The following is an 11,234-nucleotide window of genomic DNA, read 5'->3' as shown; positions in this document are numbered from 1 at the left end:
TTGTCTTTCACAGTTGAGTCACAATCACACTTTTTCTGCTTTGTAGGTGCAGAACCAGGCGACTTCAGAAGACAAAAATCATCATTATCGTTCAACCGTAATCTTTCTATTTAGATACATCTTTTTGAGCTCTACAATCTGGTACTACATAACGTGGTGTAGTTCTTATGGACTACGTAAGGTATTTCAAGAGAGCACGCTGGCGGAAAACATTTTTACTTCATGTAGCTGATGAAATTTAAACGGCTGAACAGACTTTCAGAACTATAGGTAAGAACCGTCCAGATTAAACCAGCTTTCAAATTAAAAAAGTGCTTTAAAATTGGAACTTTAATTTGAGAACTATGTAGGGGCAGACAGACAGACAGATAGACTTACGGGTCAAACATATACACCTCCGTTCTACATTGGGAGTTGAAATTTGCCCCCTGTGGGAGCTTAAAGGTCAAGAGTTCTGTGGACAAAGGGACGTATCGTCTCGAAAGGCTGCCAACTTTTAGTCATGCGTGCTCCATACGCACATTTTATTAGTAGTTATGACATAAATTACGTCACGGAATAAATTGATGTCGTGAAAGCACATTGTACAGACGTTGACATTCAAAAACGGCTTACATTATTTATTTGTCATTGACACACATAACATGAGACGTCGCCTTGCTACTACACCGCTGAGGTTGTAGGCAGTCGTAACAACAAGATACTCAACGTATCTTGGGTGTACTGTACGTGCGTACACGCACACACGCACACACACACACACACACACACACACACACACACACACACACACACACGCACCTCCTGCCCGTCACATCACGTTGGTGTCCCATTGACACGTTCACTTGTAACTTGTAACTTATCGTTACGTTGTGATTTAATACACGCGTACTATTTCAAATCTCCGGTGCTGAACTGTAAAAGGAAAAAAAAAAAGGTCTCTCGGAGGTGTCGGAACGCGTTCCGGCTGAAATTGAGCCCTGCACCAGTGTGAAGATCCGAAAACATTACGTGTATTATTGGTGGAGAATATGCCTGCTGTGTGGATTTCACTTCCGACTATTCATTCGAGTCAAAGAGAACTGACTTGCAACCATCAGAAGTACAACCGCAGCCGTCCTGCAGACAATGCGAAAATAAACTGTTTGAGTCTGTTCACATACAGACTGTGTGGAAAGTTATCTCTTAGGAAGTCCCAAGTTTCAATCGGACAAAGAACCCGTGTCCAAATTTTCGATTTCCCAGGGTCAGGGGCGTCACTTGGCAACAGGAGGCTGGCTGTACAATATAAGCCCGACGGCTCGGCGCACTTTAGATTAGGGATCGCCTGATACGGGCCATCACCAGCCGTCGGTGACGCGTGCAGCAGCAGGCAGGCAGTGACGTCACCCGCCGCCGGCCATATAAGCGGCGGGCAGGCTGTCCGCCCCACACTGCTGCACCAGCGTTCTGCCTGCTGAGCCCACTCCGTGACGTCACTTCTCCCCGAGTCCGAGGTGAGTAGAGGCTGTGTTACACGACTTTTCTCTTCGACAATGTCTTTCTCCTTTAAAAATTGCAAAAAACGGTTTTGCTGCCGCTGGAAGACGTCACAGTCACAAATTGTTGCAAGCATAGAGTTATCAACATGGACAGATGCTTGAAATAAAGCATAAATTGTACACCTTTCAATCGAAAGATGTCCTTCACTTAAGTAGCAGACCCATTTGCAGTGTCTGCCTCGAGCAGGATAAGCTCAGAGGACGTTGCTGTCACTGTTACTCAGAGATCAAATAATTGCTCTCGTGTTATTTACTGCGCTCCGTGTAGATTGCTCAAACTGCATCGCAGGACAGCTCACGTGACACAACTGTGAAAAAAGCTAACAGATATTCGGTAATTCAGTTTCTCAGCTTTGCCTATGCTAACCTACCAGCGCTTCAAAAGTAGGAGTAATATATGTTGGTGTTGTTACACTGAAGACCCAGAGAAACTGGTACAGCCGCCTAATATTGTGTGCCGCCTCCACAAGCACGCAGGAGTGCTGCAACACGGTGAGGCATGGACTCGACTAATGTCTGAAGTAGTGCTGGAGAGAACTGGCACCAAGAATCGTGCAGGGCTGTCCTTAAATCTGTAAGAGTACGAGGAAGTGGAGATCTCTTCCGAACAGCACGTTGCAAGGCATCCCGGATAAGCTCTATAATGTTAATGTCTGGGGAGTTTGGAGACCAGTGGAAGTGTCTAAACTCAGAATAGCGTTCCTGGACCCACTCTGTAGAAATTCTGGACGTGTGGGAGTCGCACTGCCTTATTGGAATTGCCAAAGTCAGTCGGAATGCGGAATGGACACGAATGGATGCAGGAGATCAGAGAGGATGGTTACGTACGTGTCATGCCTCGAGAGTCGCATCTAGACGTATAAGGGGTCCCATATCACTCCAACTGCACTCACCCCACAACATTACAGACCTTCCGCCAGCTTGAACAGTATACCGCTTGACGAGGTTGTCTTCATACACATACCCGACCAACTGCGCGATACAAATTCAAACGACGCTCGTCCGACCAGACAACGTGTTTCCAGTCATCAACAGTCCACTGTCGGTGCTGACGGGCTCAAGCGAGGCCTGAGGCTCTGTGTCGTGCAGTCACAAAAGTTTTCCGAAAGCCCGTATGGATGATGTTTCACTGAACGTTTCACACGCTGATACTTGTCAATGCCCCAGCAATGATATCTGCTGCAATTTGCCGAAGGGTTGCACTTCTGTCACCTTCAACGATTCTCTTCGGTCGTCGTTCGTCCCGTTCCTGCAGGATCTTTTTCCGGTGCAACGATGTCGGAGATCTGATGTTTTACTGGATTCCTAATATTCGACGTACACTCGTGAAATGGACGTACGGCAATATCCCTACTTCACGGCCACCCCGGACATGCTGTATTCCATTGCTCGTGCGCCGACTATAACACCACGCTCAAACACACTTAAATGTTCGTAACCTGCCGTTGTAGCATCAGTAACCGATCCAACAACTGCGCCACACACTTGTGTTACATACAAGTTGCCGACCGCAGCGCCGTTTTCTGACTGCGTATCTCTGTATTTCAATACGCAAGTCTATACCAGGTTCTTTGGCGCTTCAGTGTATGATCCTAGATGGAAACATAAACCGTGAAAGATAAACCTGTCCGTCTCGTCAGCGTTCCTAGTTTGCCCCTTTTAAGGGAATAGTACCTGATTACAGCAGCAGCTACTAACGGGCCATTCTATTGTGTGAAATGTTTTTGAGACGAATTTACATGGAAATCTGTACAGCAGTCAATAAAACATTAAAGTTCCGTGGAATAGGAGAGGCATCTGGGTTTCACGTTTAATCAAAAATGGTTCAAATGGCTCTGAGCACTATGGGACTTGACATCGGAGGTCATCAGTCCAATAGAACCTAGAACTACTTAAACCTAACTAACCTAAGGACATCACACACACCCATGCCGGAGGCAGGATTCGAACCTGCGACCGTAGCACGTGCGCAGTTCCGGATTGAAGCGCCTAGAACCACTCGGCCACGGTGGCCGGTCAAGTTTAATCGTGCCTAGCCTGAGACTTTCACCGAGGAAACTGATTTCTGCATTAGATGTACATTGCTTCTGATCAGGTGTCACGGATCTGAGGAACTTGGGATAAGGAGGAAGAAAATTTTTCCTAGTTAGAGGTGCCACCAACTTGGATTTAAATATAAGTCGTGTAACTTTATGGCTGAAACAAGTTTGTTGCTTTGCTAATTTTTTTGCTGAGACATAAATAAACCATCTTTTGACTGAGAACGATAACATTTTTAGAAGGTGAAAGCAGTCTATCACAGCACCGCAGTGGTAGTTACAAACCTTAGGTGATCGCAAAGCAGTACGGGCCCTTGTCATTTTAAGGAAACTGGTGACGTTGCAATTGATTTAGGGTGGACAACACTTTCACAGCTGCTGTTTCATACAGGTATGCATGCGCCTCGTACAAGTGTTGAGGGTGCAGTGTGAGGGCTGCTCAGTGGCACTGTGTTTCAGGACCACCCACCATGTCGGCAGTTCCGGAGGTTCAGAACACCACAACCGAGGCCCTGGCCGCCCTGCTAGACGGGGGTGACGGCGCCCTGGTGACGCTGGTGGCGGGCGAGACGAGGGTGGCGGCTCACAGGGCCGTGTTGGCGGCCGCGAGCCCCGTGTTCGCAGCGATGTTCGCGCACGACATGCTGGAGGCCAGCTGCGGCCAGGTGAGCATCGACGACGTGGAGGGCCCGGTGCTGAAGCTCCTGGTCGCCTACACGTATACCCTGCAGGCCCCCCAGCTGCCCGACACGGCCGCCCAGCTGCTCTCGGCGGCCGACAAATACGGCTTGTCGGCCCTGAAGGCTGCCTGCGAGCGGCAGCTGATCTCGCAGTTGGCCGTCGAGACCGCAGCGGCGACGGCCGTCACGGCAGTGAGGCACTCGTGCCCGGACGCCACCAGGGCTGCCGTCGCCTTCATAAAGGACCACCCGCAGGTGATGGCCACGAGGGGCTGGGCGGACGCTGTGCTCGAGTACCCACAAGAAGTCATTGAAGTCTGCAGTATGCTCGGTGAGCCACCGGCAGAAGCCAGGTAAGCACGATTCCCTTTTTGGCAGTGCTAGTGTGAATTTGACGTCGTCCTTGCTTTGTTCGTCCTTGCTTTGTTCGTCCTTGCTTTGTTCGTCCCTGCTTTGTTCGTCCCTGCTTTGTTCGTCCCTGCTTTGTTCGTCCCTGCTTTGTTCGTCCCTGCTTTGTTCGTCCCTGCTATGTTCGTCCCTGCTTTGTTCGCCGTGGGTTTCTTTGCTGCCTACATAGCATAAGACCTCAATGTCATCTACTTACTGATCGTCGGTCACGATGCTAAGTCTCTCGCTGTTTTCACTTCTTCTGCTTCTTATCAATTTCGCCTTTCTTTGATTTACTCTGATTCCATATTCTGTACTCATTAGACTGTTCATTCCATTCAGCAAACCCTGTAATTCTTCTTCACTGTCACTGAGGGAATCAGTCATCAGCAAATCTTATATCATTTCACCCTGAATTTTATTAATTCCACTCTACAATCTTTCCATTATTTCCATCATCGCTTCTTCGATGTATAGATTGAACAGTAGGGGCAAAGAATTACATCCCTGTCTGACACCCTTTTTAATCCGAATACTTCATTCTTGGTCTTCCACTCTTATTTTACCTTCTTGCCTCTTGTACATATTGCAAATTACTCGTCTTCTCCTATAGCTTACATGTATTTTTGTCAGAATTTCTAACATCTTGAACCACTTGATATTGCAGAACGCTTTCTCCAGGACCACAAATCCTATGAACGTCACGGAACTTCAATTTTCTTTTCATTCTCCTGTGTATTATCCTTGTCAGAAACGTGGATGCTTCAGCTGTTAAGCTGATTGTGCGATAATTCTCACGCTTCTCTGCTCTTGCAGTCTCCCAAATCGTGATGATTATATTTCTCTCAAAGTCAGATTGTATGTTGCCAGACTCATACATTCTACACACCAGTGAGAATAGACCTTTTGCCACCTCTCCCAATGATTTTAGAACTTCTGATTGAATGTTGTCTATACCTTATGCCTTCTTTGATCTTAAATTTTCCAAAGCGCTTTTAAATTCTGATTCTAATCACCAATATTTTCCATACCGACTCCTGCTTGTTCTTCTGTCACGCCATCCGACAAGTTGTTCCAATCAGAGAGGCCTTCAGTGTACTCCTTCCAACTTTCCGATCTCGCCTCTGTATTTAACACTGGAATTCCCATTGTGCTCTTAATGTTACCACGCTTGCTTTTAATTCCGTGGAAGATTGCTTTGACTTTTCTATATGCTGCGTCAGTCGTCCCAAGACTCACTTCTTCTTTGATTTCTTCACATTTTTCGTGCAGCCATTTCGCCTTAGCTTCTCTGCACTTCCTATTCATTTAATTCCTAAGTAACATATTTCTCTATTACTGAATTTTCCTGAATATTTTTGAACTTTTTTCTTTGATTGATCAACTGAAGGATCTCTTATACACTCCTGGAAATTGAAATAAGAACACCGTGAATCCATAGTCCCAGGAAGGGGAAACTTTATTGACACATTCCTGGGGTCAGATACATCACATGATCACACTGACAGAACCACAGGCACATAGACACAGGCAACAGAGCATGCACAATGTCGGCACTAGTACAGTGTATATCCACCTTTCGCAGCAATTCAGGCTGCTATTCTCCCATGGAGACGATCGTAGAGATGCTGGATGTAGTCCTGTGGAACGGCTTGCCATGCCATTTCCACCTGGCGCCTCAGTTGGACCAGCGTTCGTGCTGGACGTGCAGACCGCGTGAGACGACGCTTCATCCAGTCCCAAACATGCTCAATGGGGGACAGATCCGGAGATCTTGCTGGCCAGGGTAGTTGACTTACACCTTCTAGAGCACGTTGGGTGGCACGGGATACATGCGGACGTGCATTGTCCTGTTGGAACAGCAAGTTCCCTTGCCGGTCTAGGAATGGTAGAACGATGGGTTCGATGACGGTTTGGATTACCGTGCACTATTCAGTGTCCCCTCGACGATCGCCAGTGGTGTACGGCCAGTGTAGGAGATCGCTCCCCACACCATGATGCCGGGTGTTGGCCCTGTGTGCCTCGGTCGTATGCAGTCCTGATTGTGGCGCTCACTTGCACGGCGCCAAACACGCATACGACCATCATTGGCACCAAGGCAGAAGCGACTCTCATCGCTGAAGACGACACGTCTCCATTCGTCCCTCCATTCACGCCTGTCGCGACACCACTGAAGGCGGGCTGCACGATGTTGGGGCGTGAGCGGAAGACGGCCTAACGGTGTGCGGGACCGTAGCCCAGCTTCATGGAGACGGTTGCGAATGGTCCTCGCCGATACCCCAGGAGCAACAGTGTCCCTAATTTGCTGGGAAGTGGCGGTGCGGTCCCCTACGGCACTGCGTAGGATCCTACGGTCTTGGCGTGCATCCGTGCGTCGCTGCGGTCCGGTCCCAGGTCGACGGGCACGTGCACCTTCCGCCGACCACTGGCGACAACATCGATGTAATGTGGAGACCTCACGCCCCACGTGTTGAGCAATTCGGCGGTACGTCCACCCGGCCTCCCGCATGCCCACTATACGCCCTCGCTCAAAGTCCGTCAACTGCACATACGGTTCACGTCCACGCTGTCGCGGCATGCTACCAGTGTTAAAGACTGCGATGGAGCTCCGTATGCCACGGCAAACTGGCTGACACTGACGGCGGCGGTGCACAAATGCTGCGCAGCTAGCGCCATTCGACGGCCAACACCGCGGTTCCTGGTGTGTCCGCTGTGCCGTGCGTGTGATCATTGCTTGTACAGCCCTCTCGCAGTGTCCGGAGCAAGTGTGGTGGGTCTGACACACCGGTGTCAATGTGTTCTTTTTTCCATTTCCAGGAGTGTATTTTCCATGGTTTCTTCGCAGTTAGCTTCCTTGTACCTACGTTTTTCTTTCCAACTTCTGTTACTGTCGTTGTTAGAGATATCCATTCCTATTCTACTGAACTACCTATTGAGCTGCTTATTATTGCAGTATCTGTAGCCTCAGAGAACATAAATCTCATCTCTTCTTTCCTTAGTACTACTGTATTCCACCTCTTTGTACATCGATTGCTCCTGACGAGTCTCGTAAAATTCAGCCTACTCTTAATCACTGCTAAATTCTTATGTCTCTATATCTACTCCTGGGTATGCTTTACAGCCCAGTATCTGATTTCAAAATGTTTGCCTGACAATAATATGGTGTGAGTTTAAACCTCCCACATTTTGATTCTTTTCCAAGTATACCCCCTCGTCTAGTGATTTTTGAACAGACTATACCAGCTATTACGAGGATAAATTTACTGTAGAACTTAACTAGCCTTTCTTCTCTCCTATTCCTATTATCAAGTACATATTCTCGTGTAACCCTTTCTTCTACTCCTTCCCCTACGATGGCGTTTCAGTCCCTCCATGACTATTACATAGTACTGAATTACCTGTTCAATATCCTCACTTTTTCTCTCTCTTCACCTTCAACTTGCGACGCCATCATGTATACCTGAACTATGCATGTTGTTGGTTTGCTTTTGATTCTCACGATAACATAACTATACTCACTTTCCTCCCTGCCTTTCTATTGACACTGAATCCTACTGCTGTTGCTACTATCCTATTCTCATGTGACCAGAAATACGTTTCTTATTTTCTGGCTTCCAACCACATTCGAACTCCTCACTTTCCAGCTCCCGAATCATAGAATGTTATCCTTTCGTTGGTTACTCAACCTTTTTCTCGTGGTCACCTCCCTCTTGGGCCACCTCGCCTGGAGGTTTGAATGGGGGACTAGTCTTTTGCTAATGGAGAGACCGTTATGGCTCTTATTGAATCACATGCCACATGTCATGTTGATGCACGTTATGTATCTTTAAGCAGTTGTTTACATTGCCTTCTGTATCCTCACGGTGTTGATCATTGCCAATTTTTCCTCATTTAGGAGCAGTTTCAGACCTCAAGGGAAAGAGAGTGCCCTGAACCTCTGTCGGCCCCTCCGCCCTCTTTGGAAAAGCTGTTGGCTGAAAGAGGGTGACACCTGATGCTGGAAGTCTTCAGACACCAATGCTGATTATTCTTATTCAAAATTCAAGTGATGGTGATGTTCAAACCTGGGACTCTGGACTTTCCTGATTACTAAAAAAGACGCTACCCCTAGGTGACTGGCCCCAAAGAGTAGGGTATGACTCCCTGAGATATCCAGTAAAGCAGGAGCCATGAGCACTGGGGCTAGTCGTGCACACTGGGGTCAAACAAGAAGAGAATAATGCAGCCAGCACAGTAATATTGTCACACTCAAGGCTGTGCCTTACAATCACATTTCCTTCTCGTCTCTGTTCAACTATCGCCCTGAATATTTTCCGTGCATTCCCTTTCACTAAACAGACAGGCAATCTCTGCCCCCCCCCCTGTCTTTTTTGAAGTTCCTTGTGGCGTTACCAGAGATCGTCCACGGAATCCTATGAGGTTTTCCGCTACTGGGATACAGCAGATTATATTCGCTGTCCACCTACAGGTGTACGACATATCTCCCACAACGTCAGTATTGATGTGACGTTTTCATCCAGCTATCATTTGTTGCCTCTGTCTCTCGGATACATATGCTCCATACAAGTCTATTTTGTTTCCTTTTCAATTTAAAAAAAAATCCATATTCAATAGACTACAGGTTACTTCACAAGTTGTAAACGTTGTCCATCAGATAAAATTGCATACACTGCGTAACCCATTTTTTTCTTTTAATGTTGGCCTCTACTGCAAACTGCTCAATTCGAAAATTGTTGTTTAAGAAACACATCACCACTGCTGTCTTTTCAATGAATCGAAATGTGGAGACATTACATGCATATATACAGTTCTATTTGCTTTACTCAAATGCAGATTTTGAATATACTCTTGATAACTTTTATAGCATAGCTCTTGTAATTCTTGTCCATCTTCTTCATTCCCTTGGGCTTCACATCAAACAGCGCCTGCATATCCATGACCATATAGTTTCAACAGTAAGTTTATACCCCAACTTATCAGTTTGTTTCTCTATCGCTGGATCTCTCTCTCTCTCTCTCTCTCTCTCTCTCTCTTCCTCCAGTGATATAATTCAGCATCCATATATCAGTTTTCAAATTACTTCACAACCAAAAGTAGCAGCCAGTTGACTTTAACTGCTTCTAAATTCTGTCTGAAAGTTGTTCTGTCAGGGCAGCAAAATTGTTGGCCCTTATGTTTGGAATTTGGTTTGTGCTTCATTTTGAACAATTTGTTGTTTTGCATCTTAAGCTACGCCAGTGGGGAATATAGCAGAAGTAGTGCAGAAAAAGACCAGTTAATTGGTGGCACAGTCACGTTAAGTGACAGGCTGGTGTTGTTGGCACTGAGTGTTCTGTTGCCCCGGTGGACAGTCCCTCAGCTGTACCGCCTGCAATGAGCCCCTGTGTGAACACGCCCGCCCACACAGTGTTTCTCTGTGCAGCTCGCCGACCGCCACAGGGGGCGGGTCCACCCCCAACTCTGACAGTCAACCCCACAGCGGCCACAGCCGGTCTCCTGCTGCAGCTGCGCCTCCCACGTCTGCCCGACACACCCCTCCACCTGATGACGCAGCCCTCTCTCGCTTCCGGTGAGTTGTGTTGCCACACGTGCCCAAGTCTTACCCTCAGAGTACTGCTTATTTTGGCATTAATCAGCCGATATACTAAATAAAATAAAATACAGATTCCTTCAGTTGTTGGATAGAGGTTACAGTTGCCATTAAACATTACTCCTTTCTCACTTTTTTGGCTATGATATTTTGAAGATTGAGCACATATGCAGAAGATTTCTCGTTCTCTGTATTTGCCGTGAGAATTACGTTCAGTTCAGAGTCACTCAACTGTAGTTACGTAGGAAGTGTCCCATACAAATCATACCCACTCCCAAAGATTCTTTATATATTGATGCGTTGAATCTAGATTTTGTTTTGAGTGATGATTGTGTGTCTTACAAATTGATTCTGAATTAAATGGGCGTGGAAACGGGATTTTTCACACAATTCCACTCAACAAAACTTATGTGAATGGTTGTAGATATAAGTTATTGAAGACACTCAGGAAGAAATGGAGAAAGAAACGTAAACAGAAATACAAGTAATAATGACAAAAAGTTAATATTTAGTACAGTAATGAGGATACAGCTTGTTTTGGGTATGTCTTAAAATGTAATTCGAATATTCCTTAAATGGTTCCCTGGTCAGTTACATCTGTAGTGACTACTGAAAATCTGTGCCGCACTGGAACAGGAACCCAGATTTGCTGCTTATTGCAGGCAGTCTCCTTGAGCAGTAGGCTGCCTGAGTACACCTCCTCTTCCGACTCAGCTTCTCATCGAAACTTGCACTAGAGTTTATCCCGGAGGACTTCTGGGAAGAGTATCAAAAGGGAAATCTAATCGGTGAATGTTATCCTACTTCAGAGGATGTACATGAGAACCTCTGGTGGTGGTGTTTGCAAACCATGGGTAAAAAACATCATCCACAATGGCATTTCCAGTTACGCCAGCAAACGCACTCAGCTGGTCTAATGGTTGAGGTATCTGCTCTCGAGAAGTAAGAAATGCAGTGGGTGTGGCTGAGTGGAGATGCGTACAGCACTGTATGGCTC

The 11,234-nt window shown here is 46.8% G+C and overlaps 1 protein-coding gene across 1 annotated transcript; it reads left to right on the top strand.

The window, feature by feature from the left end:
• Positions 1–3,570: 3,570 nt before the first annotated feature.
• LOC124719704 (speckle-type POZ protein-like) lies at positions 3,571–10,220 on the top strand. The gene is made up of 2 exons (XM_047244909.1): positions 3,571–4,613; positions 10,070–10,220. Exons 1-2 carry the CDS (start codon positions 4,051–4,053, stop codon positions 10,218–10,220), a joined length of 714 nt encoding a protein of 237 aa, XP_047100865.1. The 5' UTR covers positions 3,571–4,050.
• Positions 10,221–11,234: the final 1,014 nt, after the last annotated feature.

This window comes from Schistocerca piceifrons, chromosome 11 (assembly GCF_021461385.2).
Source record: "Schistocerca piceifrons isolate TAMUIC-IGC-003096 chromosome 11, iqSchPice1.1, whole genome shotgun sequence".
Taxonomy (NCBI): Eukaryota; Metazoa; Arthropoda; class Insecta; order Orthoptera; family Acrididae; genus Schistocerca; species Schistocerca piceifrons.
The sequence above is the reverse complement of the archived record's forward strand: the minus strand, read 5'-3'. Positions and strand labels throughout refer to the sequence as shown.